Source organism: Pelophylax lessonae (genome assembly GCF_965119305.1).
Source record: "Pelophylax lessonae genome assembly, chromosome: 13".
NCBI lineage: Eukaryota > Metazoa > Chordata > Amphibia > Anura > Ranidae > Pelophylax > Pelophylax lessonae.
Genome location: NC_138780.1, coordinates 5,846,994 through 5,866,489, shown reverse-complemented (window position 1 = coordinate 5,866,489; position 19,496 = coordinate 5,846,994). Strand labels below are relative to the sequence as shown.

The window sequence follows — 19,496 nt, the reverse complement described above, 5'->3', positions numbered from 1 at the left end:
AATCGTTCACTGTAAACCCAGTTTCAGTGAACCGTGGGCCCAATCGTGGTTGGTTAGATAATGGCCTAAGAGAAGAACAAATTTTTCTTCTTTTCAAAGAAGAAATTCAAATATCATTAATTGGGAATTATTTTTCGTAGGGAATATCAAGAATTTTCTCTTGTAAAGAATTCTGAACAGGTCATTGTAAACTCGGTCCCAGTGAAGCACCACATCACCCTCCCAATCATTGTTAGGTGTTGGCCTAAGAGAAGAAGACCAATTTTTCTTTGGAAGAAATTAGAATATCATTAACTGGGACTAATTAATAGTCGTAGGGAATAGAGAAATTTTTCATGTAAAGAATTCTGAACAGTTCATTGTAAACTACCAGTCTCAGTGAATTGTGGGCACAACATCACACCCCACCTTCAAATCATGGTTAGACGATGGTCTAAGAAGTCCAATTTTTATTTGTGACAATTTCAAACATCATGAATTGGGAAATAACTCAAACTAGAAAAGCACCACCTTGCAAGCTGGGCAGAAACAAACTATATAAGAAACCACTATGATCCCATGGGATAGGAGACTGTGGAGGTCTCGTATCATTAATTGGGAACAAACCCTTCAAATTCTGCTAGAAGATAACCTCCAGGTCCTGTAATGGTCTTTTTTGCTGAACTACTGGTGCTTTGTGTCAGGATAGAACAATTCTGCTTGCGGTTTATTGACTGAACGAAGCAAAAAAAAAAAAGCCCCAGTGAATTCTGGGTATCGCATTCCCACCCTCCAAATCTTGGTTGAAAGCCGACATCCTATCACATATGTCCTATTACACGTCAAGTTTGTCCGTAATAAAAGGGATCATTTTCGGATGAAAAGGTTCAGACCTCTCCTCAAACCCTTTGCAACTTCCACCAGCACCCCGCTAAATTCAGGCCATCACATCCTAATCCTTGGCGAAAGTTGACCTGATTTTTTTTCTTCCCTTCTCAAGCTAATTGAGAACAAGTCTAATTGTTCTTGACCAAACGGGTTAAAAGAGAAAGAAGCTGGCGGACAAATAAATCAGAGCCCCCATCTGAGACCTCCTCCTCGGGGGCATTTCACCCAAAATGGAGAGAGACGTTTCTACGATTAAGCCTAATTTTGGGTGAAATGTGTCAAAGGAGGAAGTCCTAGATGGGCCTTCATGTTTGTCTTACAAATAAATTACATATATAGGAATTATATGGTGTACCAATGGGAAATTGAAAGCCTCGTACACACGCGTCGAAAATCGGCAGGGAATTTTCGTCCGACGACCGATCGGCTGATTTTCGGCTTGTTAGTATGATGCTTCCGACAACCGACTCTGACTTTTCGGCCGAAAAAAAATCTGGTGTGCAGGCTATAAAATTTTTGTCCGCCGTCAAAACACGACCGATTTTCGTGCAGTCAGTACAGATTTCGACAGGGAAAAAATCTAATGAGCAAGACTGGGCATGCTCAGAGAAGAAAGAACACAAAGAAAGCAAACCAACACATGACATCACTTCTGAAGTAGAATTTTGTCGGGCGAGAAAATTCGTGTGCAGTCTAGGCACATTCCAACCAACAAAACACCACCCTGGACAAAAGACGGACGATCGGTCGGCCGATAATCGTTGTGTGTACTAGGCTTTAGCCGAATCCAAGGACAGCTTGGGCTGTAGACAAGCCCCTGCCTGGTACCCAGCTTGCCAAGAGGGTGATCCAGCATACAGGCTGTAATATTTTTGCTTTTCGGTTAAATCAAATTTTTTTTTCTGTATAGCAGCATGAAGGCAATACGGGAACCCATGGGTGCCTGCAGAAACAAAAACGGTCCTCTAGCACCCCAGGAATTCCCATCGTCAGCTAAAAAAAAAGTTACAGGATAGACCATCCTTTCAGTCTCCTTACTGATTCTTTCACACAAGAGACCTCAATGTCCAACAGGTAGTTGTGGGAGGCACGAAGGGGCAGGCCAGCCCTTGACTTGGTCTAAAACTCAAAATTTACCACTAAAAATACAGGTTCCTCCAGGGTGCTTAAGGAGGTACCCGCAAGGGAACTGAAGTCAACACGTTACATGCAGGCCAATCCTTTACAGCAGGGATCTCCAAACTACGGCCCCCCAGCTGTTGCAGAACTACACATCCCATGAGGCATTGTAAAACTCTTGACATTCAAAGACATGACAAGGCATGATGGGAATTGTAGTTCCTCAACAACTGGAGGACCGTAGTTTGGAGACCCCCTGCTTTACAGCATTAAAAGAACTGAACACCTTTAAAATGGATTTCCAGACAAATTTTAGTTTTGGGTGAAGTGGGAAAAAGCTACAACCTTTTTTGTTTTCGGTCTGTACCTTATTGTAGAAATTTCCCTACAATTACCACATGGAAAATTTTCTAGAACAGTGACAACTATAAAAACTTTTTCCCTTCCACCACTCCGTCAAAAACAAAAAAGAAACTTAAAATTTTAAGAGTTCCCAGGGGGGCAAAAGACATCGGTCAAAAGTTCTGACAAATCATTTTTAAGATATTGCCGGCCTTATCTTGGGGGTACAGAAGCTGTAATCCAGAAAAATCCTTTCCAGGTGATACAGTTCCTCCTCCAGAATGATCTAGTCTTGGGGTGCCTGCACAGGCTCTTGAAAACATATAGATATATGGCCCCGATCAAAACACTACTTTTATCTTCTAAGGTCACCAAGTCTGGTGGCGTCTGTACAGATTCCTAGTAACATATGGGCAGATTGTCCCGATCCAAACACTACTTTATGTTCTAAGGTCACCAAGTCTCAAACCGGGTGAGGTCTGCACAGGTACTTCAAAACATATAAACATATGGTCCTGATCAAACCAATACTTTATCATTTAAAGGTCCCCAAGTCTGGAGATGTCTGAACATCCCCCTAGTAACGTATGGGCACATGGTCCCGATCCAACCACTTCATCTTCGAAGGCAGGGGTGTCCAAACTATGGTCCTCAAGCTGCTCAGGAACTACAATTCCCATGAGGCATTGTAAATCTCTGACATTCAGAGACATGACAAGGCATGATGGGAATTGTAGTTCCTGAACAGCTAGAGGACCATAGTTTGGACACCCCTGCCTTAGAAGATAAAGAAGTGGTTGGATCGGGACCATGTGCTGTTCTAAGGTCACCAAGTCTGAGGGTGTCTATACAGGTTCCCGGTAATGTATGTACATATGGTCATATGGTCCTTATCCAACCACTACTTTATCTTCTAAGGTCACACAGTCTGGGGATGTCTGCACAGATATATGGTCCCAATCCAACCACTACTGTATCATCTAAGGCCATCAAGTCTGGGGATGTCTGCACAGGTTCCTACGAACATAGTCCCGATCCAAACACTAAATTTTTTCCTAAGGCCACCAAGTCTAGGGGTGGCTGCACAGGTACTTAAAAACAAAGATATATGGTCCCAATCAAACCACTACTTTATCATCTAAGGCCATCAAGTCTGGAGTGGCTGCACAGGTTCCTAAAAATGTAGTGTTTGGATCGGGACTATGTTAGTAGGAACCTGTGCAGACATCCCCAGACTTGATGGCCTTAGATGATACAGTAGTGGTTGGATTGGGACCATATATCTTTGTTTTTAAGTACCTGTGCAGCCACCCCTAGACTTGATGGCCTTAGAAAAAAAAATGTAGTGTTTGGATCGGGACTAAGGCCACCAAGTCTAAGGGTGGCTGCACAGGTACTTAAAAACCAAGCTATATGGTCCCAATCCAACCACTGCTTTATCATCTAAGGCCATCAAGTCTGGGGATGTCTGCAAAGGTTCCTACTAACCTAGTCCCGATCCAAACACTACATTTTTTTCTAAGGCCACCAAGTCTAGGGGTGGCTGCACAGGTACTTAAAAACAAAGATATATGGTCCCAATCCAACCACTACTGTATCATCTAAGGCCATCAAGTCTGGGGATGTCTGCACAGGTTCCTACTAACATAGTCCTGATCCAAACACTACATTTTTTTTCTAAGGCCACCAAGTCTAGGGGTGGCTGCACAGGTACTTATCGGGACCATATGTCCATACGTTACTAGGAACCTATGCAGCCACTCCAGACTTGATGGCCTTAGATGATAAAGTAGTGGTTGGATTGGGACAATATATCTTTGTTTTTAAGAACCTGTGCAGCCACCCCTAGACTTGGTGGCCTTAGAAAAAAAATGTAGTGTTTGGATCGGGACTATGTTAGTAGGAACCTGTGCAGCCACTCCAGACTTGATGGCCTTAAAAACAAAGATATATTGTCCCAATCCAACCACTACTTTATCATCTAAGGCCATCAAGTCTGGAGTGGCTGCATAGGTTCCTAGTAACGTATGGACATATGGTCCCGATCCAAAAACTGCTTTATTATCTAAGGCCTCGTACACACGCGTCGAAAATCGGCAGGGAATTTTCGTCCGACGACCGATCTGCCGATTTTCGGCTTGTTAGTATGATGCTTCCAACAACCAACTCCGATTTTTCGGCCGAAAAAAATCTGGTGTGCAGACTATAAAATTTTTGTCCGCCATCAAAACACGGCCGATTTTTGTGCAGTCAGTACAGATTTCGACAGGGAAAAATCTGATGAGCAAGTCTGGGCATGCTCAGAGAAGAAAGAACACAAAGAAAGCAAACCAACACACGACATCACTTCTGAAGTAGAATTTTGTCGGGGCGAGAAAATCCGTATGCAGTCTAGGCACATTGCAACCAACAAAACACCACTCTGGACAAAAGACGGACTATAATCGTTGCGTGTGTACTAGGCTTAAGACAACCAAGTCTGGAGGCGTGTACACAGGTTCCTAGTAACGTATGGACATATGGCCCTGATCCAAACACTGCTTTATTTTTTAAGGCCCCCCATTCAAACACTGCTTTATTTTCCAAGGCCAAGTCTGGGGGTGTGTGCACAGGTACTTAATGACATATGGTCAAAATCTAACCAATACTTTATCTTTTAAGGTCACCAAGTCTGGGGAGGTCTGCACAGGTTCCTAGTAAGGTATGGACATATGGTCCAGATCAAACCATATTTCATCTTACGTTTACAGGCATTCAAGGCTCGAGCAGACCATCTCAGTGACTTTTGGGTATCACAAGAAACCAAAGCCCCAGTCCTTCACGATATTCTTTAATGTCAAATCTTACTCATAATTTGACCCAAGGGTCACTGTCGGTTTCTGATCGCTTACAATCACGCATACGTGGCAACTGTCCCTTGCTCTACCGCTTCAAATGTCCTATTCATCGGATAAATCGACCAAGCATGACGCAGAGATACACACACAAAAAAAAAATGAAGTTTCTCATCGCACAATGAGACGGGTCAACAAGGGACCTCTTGTCAATGAAGTGGGCCCTGCTACTCGGCTGTGTTCCTAGATCTATCCCAAGTAACTATATCCCGAGTAACAGAGATAACCCAGAAGCTCACACTTCTCGTATGGCAGCAAGATGGGGTTGCATCAACCAGATGTCCATAGTTTGAACACACAAAGCCAGCACCACTGGCCTACCTTGACAAAAGGCATGAAAAGTCTTTAAGAAACCAAAAAAAAAAATAAAAAAATACACTGCTCATAAAGATCATTAATACAGTCCATAAAAATTCGAAACGCCTGCCAAAAAACGGAGAACTGCTTGACCGGCGCTAAAGCCGAGCGAGCTTTAACCCCTTCGTTACCGTACGGTAGCCTACAAAAGAACAATACGAAGCAGGATCTTGAGCAGCACTCCAATCCCCTTCTCCGAGCCCAGCCTACACACACACGCACGCACACAAAAAGCATGACGGACAACCTGAACAAAGCAAATTATGCAGGCCCTAACCCCATTGGTCAGCTTGTCTCTGGTTCTTGACGGTTAACTCATACTGAAGCTCTATACCAGTCTCTTCTTGATCATCTTTGAACAAAAACTTTCTAATCGCCATAGGAATACAGAAAAAAAAAAAAAAAAAAAAAGGAGTTTAATATAAACCCAAAATAAGACCTAAAAACTGAAATATTGTGTGAACCATAGACAATCATTTTTTTAAAAACCTCATTTCACCAAGAATGGTGTAGAATTTAAGTTAGAGTTTTAAGAGTTCTGGAAGTCACCAAAAAAAAAGCATTCACGAAAAAGCGTTTGGCGCAAGTGGGAAGAGTGAAATAATGGAAGTCGTGTTTTTTTTTTTCTTCCCGTCAACATCCTTCACCATGCCAAAAATGTGCCGTGTGTTTACCAACACTGCGCTTGCTCGGAGGACCGCGTGAGGGTGCCGCTGCCAACAGCCGCCACGCCCCTCCATGCCACCACCCCATATGAGCAGCCAATGGCTATCACCTGCCTCTCAGGCAGATGACAGATACAAAGGGCTGTATCTAGGTTTATAAAAGAGGGGGGCTGCAGAGTCATGGAAGATCTACAGACGCAGCGCCAAGCCACGTGTCTCGCCAACGCTGGTAGAATCATAATCTCTGGTAGATTAAAAAAAAAATAATATCAGATTTAGGTTTCTAGCCCCCCCCCCCCCTTTAGAATCCTTATCTGGTAAAAACATGCTTTATAAGAGATCCATCTCAAGGTAGAAAAATCTCATCTCATGGTCTTTGGATGGCGTAGACCAGACCAAAGAGCCTTTTTGCTCAAGTTTCGGGGGTATGTTTGAAGGCACAAAGGTCGTGGTCAATAAAGTCTTAGATCACGTTGAAAGCCTTCTCGAGGTACGATGGTACATGCCCCCTTCTTGGTCTGGTCTACAATATCCAAAGACCACAAGATGTGATCTCACTACCTTGAGATCGATCTCTTAAATCTGAATCCCAACCTGTTATATAAAGAGATCCATCTCAAGGTAGTGAGATCTCATCTCATGGTCTTTGGATAGCGTAGACCAGACCAAAGAGCCTTTTTGCTCCCCTTCTGCCTTTTGTTTAAGTTTCGGGGGCATGTCTGAAGGCACAAAGCTCATGGTCAATAAAGTCTGATCACGTTGAAAGCATTCTCGAGGTACGATGGTACATGCCCCCTCTTTGGTCTGGTCTACACTATCCAAAGACCGTGAGATGAGATCGATCTCTTAAATCTGAATCCCAACCTGTTATATAAGAGATCCATCTCAAGGTAGTGATATCTCATCTCATGGTCTTTGGATAGTGTATACCAGACCAAAGAGGGGGCATGTACCATCGTACCTCGAGAATGCTTTCAACGTGATCTAAGACTTTATTGACCACGAGCTTTGTGCCTTCAGACATGCCCCCGAAACTTAAACAAAAAGGCAGAAGGGGAGCAAAAAGGTTCTTTGGTCTGGTCTACACTATCCAAAGACCACGAGAGGAGATCTCACTACCTTGAGATGGATCTCTTATATAACAGGTTGGGATTCAGATTTAAGAGATCCATCTCAAGGTAGTGAGATCTCACCTTATGGTCTTTTGGATAGCGTAGACCAGACCAAAGAGGGGGCATGTACCATCGTACCTCGAGAATGCTTTCAACGTGATCTAAGACTTTATTGACTTACGACCTTTGTGCCTTCAAACATACCCCCGAAACTTAAACAAAAGGCAGAAGGGGAGCAAAAAGGCTCTTTGGTCTGGTCTACACTATCCAAAGACCATGAGACGAGATCTCACTACCTTGAGATGGATCTCTTGTATAACAGGTTGTGATTCAGAAACGATGTCTAGGTATTTCTGCAACCAAAAAAAAAAAAAAAACAAACCTTCCATTTTTTAAACAAGACACCTAACCCACTCCTCCCCTCCTCTTTAAAAATGGAACCTTCTCCCGCCATCTCCCAAATAACAAAAAAGAAATCTACGAAATACAACATCGCAAACCAGCTCTTCCAAAAATAACTTTTCAATCATTCATCGGAGGGGGTTGAAGGTCGCAACGTCAACCTTTTCGAAATCGTCTTTAAAAAAAATGCCGATCTCCGAACCCTCCGCAGTGTCTCCCTAGCCTTCTGAGAAAGCATAGACACGCATGGCTCTGATCGCGACTGTAAAATAAGGACCACACCCCCCTAACTGTTTTTCCGCTACAAACCTGCGCATTTCGCACGCATTCCCTCGCACTCAGACACAAAAGCAATAACTGGTGCAAATTTTTTTTTTCTTTTGTCTGAAACACAAAAATTTCCTCTGGAACAAAAAAACAAAATCAAAACCAGTAAAGGGTCAATGAAAAAAAAAAAAACCACAGGGTCGGTGATCTCAAAGTTTAATTTGCCAAATTCCGAACAAAAACACAGATTTTTCTAAGAGGGGTCCACCATAGATTAATGAACATCTTGAGGGCCAGCAGGTAGTTAGGCAAGTTTGCTACCCTTTTCGGCCACTTTGTTCCGACCAAAAACGTGAAATATCACCCCAGTTCCTTTGTTTGGCTGCCCAGTAATGTAAAACATTGTAACAACAACAAAAACCAAAATCAAGCCCATTGTGAGACGTCTTGAAGACCTCAATCTCCAAACGCTGGAGTTAAACATCTAAAAGATTTGGCTATGAATTATTTAAAACGAAGGAAGCGTTAGCTGATTCTTGGAGCGAGACCCCCATGACGACATGGGCTGGAAGGGCTCACCGACAGGCAGTGTTTTTTTTTTTTTTTTTTCTTGTTGTTTCAGACAAAAGATGGGACAAAAAAAATTGTGCAGCTCGGGGAAGCACATGTGCAGGAGAGAGAGAGAGAAAAAGTCTAGAGCTTCAGACAAAGAGCCTGCAACAAGCTCACTTCCTGCACCAACGGCACGCTGCAGAGTCTCCGACACACAACAAAAAAAACACAAATTCTTACACAGGTGGTGCCCGAGATTTACGACTGCCACAAACACAACAAAAGCAACAACCAAAAGATAAAACAACAAAAAAAGCACAACAACGTCTACCACCAGCCCCCGGCCCGACACTGTCTACTGACTGTCTGCAGTTACATAATTTCACGAGAGGCACGTTTTTTTTTTCGAAAGAACCTCAACGTCTCGGAGATCCAAACATTGTATCCCTCAAGACGTGAAAAAAGGGGGAACCCAACGGTCAAAGCCAGGGGAGAAACGAAAAAAGGGGGGGTGCTCCGGGGCTTTTTCGACGAGGCTGTCTGGGAGGAAAGGCTTTGTTGCCAGTTGTCTGTCTGAAGCACATGCTAGGTAGCCCTTTTTCGTGTTTTGGTAAAGCCCTTCACTCCCCTCTCGCAATCTCTCGGAAAAACGGCAAGCCAGCCTTTTTTCTCGCGGGGGGTCGACTCGGGGGGGTTTTTTTGGGTGGAGGAGGTTAAATCAGCCGAGCCACGCAAATCTGTTGTTGTCGTCCGGATTTACTTGGATAAACAAATCGGGACTATTTACAATGAACGCGGCACGTGCGCCGCCGAACAAAGACCTAAGTTGACAGCTATTGCGGGCAATATTTCAAGTTTACACCTACTCTTTCTCCCCCAACTGGAGGAGGGCGAGATGCGACCAATACCAGAGGGGAGACCAATCCCAGAGGGGGGTCCGGGGTTTTTTTTTTTGGGCGTCCCGTTTATGGGGGTTCCTGTCCTGGAGGCCAAATGGGCAATGTAGAGGGGGGCAAAAGTCCAAAACGTCGCTGGCTTCAGCTTGTGCCAGCTTGGCACGCCAGCCAACTTTCCGATTTTTTTTTGGTTTGCGCCAGTCGGGGCAGATTGGAGAACAATGCGCAAAGCAACAGTGATGTCACATCATTCATTCTACACACGGCAGGTTTTGGAAAGAGGAGGGGGGGGGGGGGGAGGAGGAGGGGGGCGTGTGCGCAAAATGGGGTCCGGAGAACATCACTGCAGCCCCAAGCGAGCAGGGAACGCGCTAGGCTAGAGATATCCGCAAAGGGCAGAGGTGACTCCGCACCTCACTTTATCACGGGTCAACTTGTTGGGGGGGAAAGCTGATCCCTTCGCACCCCCACAGATACCCAAATTTCCTATTGCCACACCCCCCCAAAAAAAAGTTAACAGCAACCGCTTCCTATTTTAAACTAGATCGTCACGCCGCGAACGGGGTCCGGCTCGCGCAAGCGTCGTCTCCGGCACCAAACACAGCAACACGCGGCACACACCCACCAAAAAACTTATTTCGGAAGCACGTTGCCGCATCTTACGCCCACCTCACACCACAAAAAATAACTGCCCGCGCGAGATTTGCACGCACCTACACCTTTGATTTTTTTTCATTGCATTCACACGGCTGCCTGTGCCTCTCTGTGACATGGAATAGATTGCTAGCTCTGGGGTCGAGAGACCGCTTCTTTTTCGGCACTCGCCGTACTTTTAAAACAACTTTATATTGGATTTAGGTAGCGTTGATGGACTTTAGTGAGCTCAGTGCATGCATTCACCACCCCCCCCCCCCCCAACCACAATAAAAAACGTGCAGCCAAGTCAACAAAGAAGTTGGGCCACAACTGTCTCCTGAACCAGGCACTGCAAGAGTTAGTGGGCAAAGACAGAGGGTGGCAAGGGAGAGGGACCACGGCGCATCCCCAAACACATCTTAGGGACCGCTGGTGAGCCAGAAAAAGGTGGGTGTGGTATCTCTTCAATTTAACCCTAGCTGGTCCTCCCCCTAAACGAGAACAAAGGCTGCCTGGCGTACGGTCGGGGGTTAGCGGGCACACAAAGCAAACACACAACTTTACGTAGAAACTTAACGCGAGGAGGAAGTTGCCCCGGGACAAAATTCTGTCTTCCTGGAACGTTGAGGACCCCCCCCCCCCCCAGCCTAAAGGACAGAGGCTTGCCTCCGTGTGCACGCGTGTGATCCCCCCAGGGCAGGAGGAGGGGGGTTTAGGTGGGCAAAACAGTTCCTTCTAAAGGATAACTGTCCTTTCTTTAGGAGTAAACTGAGCCTTTCAATAGGACAAATGTTCCCCCCTATGGGGACAAGTTGACACTTCTATAGGACAAAAAAAGTTCCTCCCTATAGGGGCAAGCTGTCCCTTCTACAGGTGCAAATGTTCCCCCCCTATGGGGGAAAGTTGACTCTTCTATGGGGCAAAAGTCCCCCCCTATAGGGGCAAGCTGTCCCTTCCATAGGAGAAATGTTTCCCCCTATAGGGGCAAGCTGTCCCTTCTACAGGTGCAAATTTTCCCCGCTATAGGGGCAAGTTGACACTTCTATAGGGCAGATGCTACCCGCTATAGGGGCAAGTTGTCAATTATATAGGGTAAATGCCCCCTATAGATGCAAGTTGACAATTCTATAGGGTAAATGCCCCCCCCCCCAGGGGCAAGCTGTCCCTTCTACAGGTGAGAATGTCTCCCCATATAGGGGCAAGTTGACACTTCTATAGGGCAAATGTAACCCCCCTATAGGGACCAGCTGTCCCTTCTACGGGTGCAAATGTCTCCCGCTATAGGGGCAAGTTGACACTTCTATGGGGTAAATGTCTCCCCCTATAGGGGCAAGCTGTCCCTTCTACAGGTGCAAATGTCTCCTCCTATAGGGGCAAGTTGACACTTCCATAGGGTAAATGTCTCCTCCTATAGGGGCAAGCTGTCCCTTCTACAGGCACAAATGTCTCCCCCTATAGGGGCAAGTTGACACTTCTATAGGGTAAATGTCTCCCCCTATAGGGGCAAGCTGTCCCTTCTACAGGCGCAAATGTCTCCCCCTATAGGGGCAAGTTGACACTTCTATAGGGCAAATGCCCCCCCCCCCTTTATAGGGGCAAGTAGACACTTCTATAGGGCAAATGTTCCCCACTTTAGGGGCAAGCTAGCCCTTCTATAGGGCTAATGTCCCCCCTATAGGGGCAAGATGACACTTCTAAAGGGTAAATGTTCCCCTATAGGTCTATATAGGGGGAAGTTGACACTTCTATAGGGCAAATGCCCCGTTTATAGGGGCAAGTTGACATTTTTATAAGAAAATTCAGCTGCCCCTTCCATAGGGCAAAATGTTTGCCCCTTCCATAGGGGCAAACAGTCCCCATTGTAGGGCAAATGTTATGCCTGTAAGGTCCCAAACTCTCTTCTATAGGGCACACAGTTCCTTTCTACGGGACATACGTTCCCACCCCCCTCAAAGGGGAAAACTGTTGTTTCTGTGAGGCAAATGTTCCCATATAGAAGTTGTCACTTCTATTGGGCAAATGTTTCCCTCTTTCTAGGGGCACACTGTCCCTTCTATAGGGGACCTTCCACCATCTGTCCTTTCCCATGGGGGCAAATGATTCCCTCTCTCTAGGGGCACACTGTCCCTTTCTATAGGGGACTTTCCGCCATCTGTCCCCTCCCATGGGGGCAAATGTTCCTGTATAGAGGAAACTGTCCCTTTCTATAAGGGGAACTTCCACCATCTGTTCCCCTCCCATGGGGCAAATGTTTCCCTCTCTAGGGGCATACGGTCACTTTCTATAGGGGAACTTCCACCATCTGTCCCCTCCCATTGGGGCAAATGTTCCCTACTATAGGGGGAACACAGTCCCATTCTATAGGGGACCTTCCACTCTCCATCCCCTCCCATGGGGGCAAACGGTCCCTACAATATAACGAACGCTCCCTTCTATAGGAGAAATGTTTCTCTTCTATAGGATGAAGGTTCTCCTCCTATAGGGGCACACTGTCACTTTCTATAGGGGACCTTCCACCCTCCATCCTTTCCCATTGGGGAAAATGTTCCCTACTATACAATGAATGCTCCCTACTATAGATTGAAGGTTCCTCCCCTATAGGGGAATGCTGTCCCTTTCTATAGGGGACCATCCACCCTCCCTCCGTCCCATGGGGGCAAACGTTCCCTACTATATAACGAGCGCTCCTACTATAAGACGAAGGTTCCTCCCCTATAGGGGCACGCCGTCCCTTTCTATAGGGGACCTTCCCCGCTCCGGCAAATGTTTTCTACTATAGGACGAATGCTCCCTACTAAACAACTAATGTTCCCTTCTATAGGACGATGGTTCCTTTCCTATAGGGGCACGCTGTCCCTTTCTATAGGGGACCTTTCACCCTCTGTCCCATCCCATTGGGGCAAACGTTCCCTACTACATAACGAGTGCTCCTCCTATAGGACGAAGGTTCCTCCCCTATAGGGGCCTGATGTCCCTTTCTATAGGGGACCTTTCACCCTTTGTCCCATCCTATAGGGGCAAACGCTCCCTACTATAATACGTACCCTTCTATAGGATGACAGTTCCTCTCCTATAGGGGCATGCTGTCCCTTTCTATAGTGGACCTTCCACCCTTCGTCCCATCCCATTGGGGCAAACGCTCCCTACTATACAACGAACTTACCCTTCTATAGGATGACAGTTCCTCTCCTATAGGGGCATGCTCTCCCTTTCTATAGGGGACCATCCACCCTCTGTCCCCTTCCATTGGGACAAATGTTCACTACTATACAACGAACGTACCCTTCTATAGGATGACAGTTCCTCTCCTATAGGGGCATGCTGTCACTTTCTATAGGGGATCTTTCACCCTCCATCCCATCCCATGGGGGGCAAACGCTCCCTACTATACAACGAACGTTCCCGTCTATAGGACGACGGTTCCCCTCCTATAGGGGCACGCTGTCCCTTTCTATAGGGGACCTTTTCTCCCTCCGTCCCATCCCATGGGGGCAAACGTTCCCTACTATACAATGAAGGTTCCCTTCTATAGGATGAAGGTTCCCCCACTATAGGGGAATGCTGTCCATTTCTATAGGGGACTCCTCCGTCCCAAGGGGGCAAACGTTCCCCACTATACAACGAACCTTACCCTTCTATAGGACGACAGTTCCTCTCCCATAGGGGCTCGCTGTCCCTTTCTATAGGGGACCTTCCACCCTCCGTCCTATCCAATGGGGGCAAACGTTCCCTACTATACAATGAACCTTACCCTTCTATAGGACGAAGGTTCCCTTCTATAGGATGACAGTTCCTTTTCTATAGGGGCATGCTGTCCCTTTCTATAGGGGACCTTCCACCCTCCATCCCATGGGGGCAAGTGTTTCCTACTATAGAACGGATGTTCCCTTCCATAGGACAAAGGTTCCCCTTCTATAGGGGCACACTGTCCCTTTCTATAGGGGACCTTCCACCCTCCGGGGGGGGGGGGGGCAAACGCTCCCTACTATACAACGAACCTTACCCTTCTATAGGACAATGGTTCCTTTCTATAGGATGAAGGTTCCCCTCCTATAGGGGCACGCTGTCCCTTTCTATAGGGGACTCCTCCGTCCCAACGGGGCAAACGTTCCCCACTATATAACGAACCTTACCTTTCTATACGACGACGGTCCCCTCCTATAGGACGAAGGTTCCCCTCCTATAGGGGCACGCTGTCCCTTTCTATAGGGGACTCCTCCGTCCCAACGGGGCAAACGTTCCCCACTTTACAACGAACCTTACCCTTCTATAGGATGATGGTTCCCCTCCTATAGGGGCACGCTGTGCCTTTCTATAGGGGACTCCTCCGTCCCATCCCATGGGGGCAAACGTTCCCCACTATACAACGAACCTTACCCTTCTATAGGATGACGGTTCCCCTCTTATAGGGGCACGCTGTGCCTTTCTATAGGGGACCATTCACCCTCCGTCCCATCCCATGGGGGCAAACGTTCCCCACTATACAACGAACCTTACCCTTCTATAGGATGACGGTTAACCCTCCTATAGGGGCACGCTGTCCCTTTCTATAGGGGACTCCTCCGTCCCAACGGGGCAAATGTTCCCCACTATACAACGAACCTTACCCTTCTATAGGATGATGGTTCCCCTCCTATAGGGGCACGCTGTGCCTTTCTATAGGGGACTCCTCCGTCCCAACGGGGCAAACGTTCCCCACTATACAACGAACCTTACCCTTCTATAGGATGATGGTTCCCACGCTGTGCCTTTCTATAGGGGACCATTCACCCTCCGTCCCATCCCATGGGGGCAAACGTTCCCTACTATACAACGAAGGTTCCCCTCCTATAGGACAAAGGTCCCCCCCTATAGGGGACACGGCGATGTAAACTCCCCCCCCCCCCCATCCCCCGTCAGTGGGCACAGACTATAGACGGCACGCTATAGACGCCAGACTGCAGCACGCTATCCTCACATAAACTTTCCAGCTCAGGAAGTGGCGAGCGAAAAGGCAGACAATAGAAGATCGGGAACGGAGAGACAACAAAGGGACGGCGTCCGGGATAAAGCGTCCCCACATGGACGAAACGAGTCGGCGGAGCGTTAGCCCAAACAAAGGCACATGCGGCGCTGGCGGTGGGCGAGGGGGGTGTGTAATGACAACGTCCCGCCGCGGTGCCCAAACAAAGAAAAGGGGGCGGCAGTGGTGGTGGGGGGGTACCCCATTGTTTTGGTGGGTGGGGGGGTACCCCATTGTTTAGGGGGGGGGGGTGTATGGAGACAAAGGGGGGGGGGGTACTCCCTTACCTTGTCTGCCCACAATCTCAGCCACGTGTTCGGAGCTGGGCACCGGCACACACTCGGTAGTATTGGAACTCTTTAGCCGGAGCTCGGCCTCCTTATACAGGGCACACAGCTTGCTGCTCTCCCCCTTCTCCCGGGTGCCAGGGCTGCTGCTGCTGCTCCCTCCTCCGCTGCTGCTGGCATTGTTGTTGGCGCTGTCCTCCTCGCTCTCCCCCAGCCCCAGCAGGCACAGCTGGTCCAGGGCGATCTGCAGGGCTCTCTCGTCCTCCAGGACCCGCTCCTTGGTGAGCTCTGCCAGGGCCCCATTCCTCTCCATCATCAGCCCTGGCACCACCAGACTAGGCATGGCTGACAAAGGCTGGGAACAAAGAGGGGCAAGAGAGAGAGAGAGAGAGGCAGAGGAGCCACGGGGAGAGACACACGGGGGGCGGGGACATAGGGGGGGGAACACTACGCCTACCGGGGGAGGGGACACGGGGGAGGGAACGCCTACGGGCCGGAGGGAGAGACGCACGGGGGCGGGGCACACAAGAACGCCCCCGCCCACTACAGGAGGGGACACGGGGAGAGAAACAAGCAGGGGGCGGAGCTTCGCTAACGCCACGCCTATTGTCTGCTTACTGGAGGAGGAGCCAAGAAGGGAACAGAGACACAATGGGCGGAGCTACGAACACCCCACGCCTTTTGTCTGCCTACCGGGGGAGGAGCCGATCGCCCGCCTGCCTGCTTGCTGGGTGTTGTAGTGCTATAAGGGGGAGGGGTGTGTCTGCTGGGTGTTGTAGTGCTATAAGGGGGAGGGGTGTGCCTGCTGGGTGTTGTAGTGCTATAAGGGGGAGGGGTGTGCCTGCTGGGTGTTGTAGTTTTATAAGGGGGAGGGGTGTGTCTGCTGGGTGTTGTAGTGCTATAAGGGGGGAGGGGTGTGCTTGCTGGGTGTTGTAGTGCTATAAGGGGGAGGGGTGTGTCTGCTGGGTGTTGTAGTGCTATAAGGGGGAGGGGTGTGTCTGCTGGGTGTTGTAGTTCTATAAGGGGGAGGGGTGTGCCTGCTGGGTGTTGTAGTGCTATAAGGGAGAGGGGTGTGCCTGCTGGGTGTTGTAGTTCTATAAGGGGGAGGGGTGTGCCTGCTGGGTGTTGTAGTTCTATAAGGGGGAGGGGTGTGCCTGCTGGGTGTTGTAGTGCTATAAGGGGGAGGGGTGTGTCTGCTGGGTGTTGTAGTTCTATAAGGGGGAGGGGTGTACCTGCTGGGTGTTGTAGTGCTATAAGGGGGAGGGGTGTGTCTGCTGGGTGTTGTAGTGCTATAAGGGGGAGGGGTGTGCTTGCTGGGTGTTGTAGTTCTATAAGGGGGAGGGGTGTGCCTGCTGGGTGTTGTAGTGCTATAAGGGGGAGGGGTGTGCCTGCTGGGTGTTGTAGTTCTATAAGGGGGAGGGGTGTGTCTGCTGGGTGTTGTAGTGCTATAAGGGGGAGGGGTGTGCCTGCTGGGAGTTGTAGTGCTATAAGGGGGGAGGGGTGTGTCTGCTGGGTGTTGTAGTGCTATAAGGGGGAGGGGTGTGCCTGCTGGGTGTTGTAGTGCTAGAAGGGGGGAGGGGTGTGCCTGCTGGGTGTTGTAGTGCTATAAGGGGGAGGGGTGTGTCTGCTGGGTGTTGTAGTGCTAGAAGGGGGGAGGGGTGTGCCTGCTGGGAGTTGTAGTGCTATAAGGGGGGAGGGGTGTGTCTGCTGGGTGTTGTAGTGCTATAAGGGGGAGGGGTGTGCCTGCTGGGTGTTGTAGTGCTATAAGGGGGAGGGGTGTGTCTGCTGGGTGTTGTAGTGCTAGAAGGGGGGAGGGGTGTGCCTGCTGGGAGTTGTAGTGCTATAAGGGGGGAGGGGTGTGTCTGCTGGGTGTTGTAGTGCTATAAGGGGGAGGGGTGTGCCTGCTGGGTGTTGTAGTGCTATAAGGGGGAGGGGTGTGCCTGCTGGGTGTTGTAGTGCTATAAGGGGGAGGGGTGTGCCTGCTGGGTGTTGTAGTGCTATAAGGGGGAGGGGTGTGCCTGCTGGGTGTTGTAGTTTTATAAGGGGGAGGGGTGTGTCTGCTGGGTGTTGTAGTGCTATAAGGGGGAGGGGTGTGCCTGCTGGGTGTTGTAGTGCTATAAGGGGGAGGGGTGTGTCTGCTGGGTGTTGTAGTGCTATAAGGGGGAGGGGTGTGTCTGCTGGGTGTTGTAGTTCTATAAGGGGGAGGGGTGTGCCTGCTGGGTGTTGTAGTGCTATAAGGGGGAGGGGTGTGCCTGCTGGGTGTTGTAGTGCTATAAGGGGGAGGGGTGTGTCTGCTGGGTGTTGTAGTGCTATAAGGGGGAGGGGTGTGTCTGCTGGGTGTTGTAGTTCTATAAGGGGGAGGGGTGTGCCTGCTGGGTGTTGTAGTGCTATAAGGGGGAGGGGTGTGTCTGCTGGGTGTTGTAGTGCTATAAGGGGGAGGGGTGTGCCTGCTGGGTGTTGTAGTGCTATAAGGGGGAGGGGTGTGTCTGCTGGGTGTTGTAGTGCTATAAGGGGGAGGGGTGTGTCTGCTGGGTGTTGTAGTTCTATAAGGGGGAGGGGTGTACCTGCTGGGTGTTGTAGTGCTATAAGGGGGAGGGGTGTGTCTGCTGGGTGTTGTAGTGCTATAAGGGGGAGGGGTGTGCCTGCTGGGTGTTGTAGTGCTATAAGGGGGAGGGGTGTGTCTGCTGGGTGTTGTAGTGCTATAAGGGGGAGGGGTGTGTCTGCTGGGTGTTGTAGTTCTATAAGGGGGAGGGGTGTGCCTGCTGGGTGTTGTAGTGCTATAAGGGGGAGGGGTGTGCCTGCTGGGTGTTGTAGTTCTATAAGGGGGAGGGGTGTACCTGCTGGGTGTTGTAGTGCTATAAGGGGGAGGGGTGTGTCTGCTGGGTGTTGTAGTGCTATAAGGGGGAGGGGTGTGCCTGCTGGGTGTTGTAGTGCTATAAGGGGGAGGGGTGTGCTTGCTGGGTGTTGTAGTGCTATAAGGGGGAGGGGTGTGCCTGCTGGGTGTTGTAGTGCTATAAGGGGGAGGGGTGTGCCTGCTGGGTGTTGTAGTTCTATAAGGGGGAGGGGTGTGCCTGCTGGGTGTTGTAGTGCTATAAGGGGGAGGGGTGTGCCTGCTGGGTGTTGTAGTGCTATAAGGGGGAGGGGTGTGTCTGCTGGGTGTTGTAGTTCTATAAGGGGGAGGGGTGTGTCTGCTGGGAGTTGTAGTGCTATAAGGGGGAGGGGTGTACCTGCTGGGTGTTGTAGTGCTATAAGGGGGAGGAGTCTGCCTGCTGGGTGTTGTAGTGCTATAAGGGGGAGGGGTGTGCCTGCTGGGTGTTGTAGTTCTATAAGGGGGAGGGGTGTGCCTGCTGGGTGTTGTAGTGCTATAAGGGGGAGGGGTGTACCTGCTGGGTGTTGTAGTGCTATAAGGGGGAGGGGTGTGTCTGCTGGGAGTTGTAGTGCTATAAGGGGGAGGGGTGTGCCTGCTGGGTGTTGTAGTGCTATAAGGGGAGGGTGTGCCTGCTGGGTGTTGTAGTGCTATAAGGGGGAGGGGTGTGTCTGCTGGGTGTTGTAGTGCTATAAGGGGGAGGGGTGTACCTGCTGGGTGTTGTAGTGCTATAAGGGGGAGGGGTGTGCCTGCTGGGTGTTGTAGTTCTATAAGGGGGAGGGGTGTGCCTGCTGGGTGTTGTAGTGCTATAAGGGGGAGGGGTGTACCTGCTGGGTGTTGTAGTTCTATAAGGGGGAGGGGTGTGCCTGCTGGGTGTTGTAGTGCTATAAGGGGGAGGGGTGTGCCTGCTGGGTGTTGTAGTGCTATAAGGGGGAGGGGTGTGCTTGCTGGGTGTTGTAGTGCTATAAGGGGGAGGGGTGAGCCTGCTGGGTGTTGTAGTGCTATAAGGGGGAGGGGTGTGCTTGCTGGGTGTTGTAGTGCTATAAGGGGGAGGGGTGTGCCTGCTGGGTGTTGTAGTGCTATAAGGGGGAGGGGTGTACCTGCTGGGTGTTGTAGTGCTATAAGGGGGAGGGGTGTACCTGCTGGGTGTTGTAGTGCTATAAGGGGGAGGGGTCTGCCTGCTGAGTGTTGTAGTGCTATAAGGGGGAGGGGTGTACCTGCTGGGTGTTGTA

The 19,496-nt window shown here is 49.5% G+C and overlaps 1 protein-coding gene across 1 annotated transcript in view; it reads right to left on the bottom strand.

The window, feature by feature from the left end:
- The window catches only part of MEX3A (mex-3 RNA binding family member A), a gene marked incomplete at both ends in the record, with an annotated part of 41,164 nt that extends 25,423 nt beyond the window's left edge, over positions 1-15,741 (bottom strand). Inside the window, one exon of the mRNA XM_082242720.1 lies at positions 15,399-15,741. Within this exon, the coding sequence (XP_082098846.1) occupies positions 15,399-15,741 (343 nt within the window). The remainder of the gene's footprint in view (positions 1-15,398) is intronic.
- Between the last annotated feature and the right edge of the window lie 3,755 nt (positions 15,742-19,496).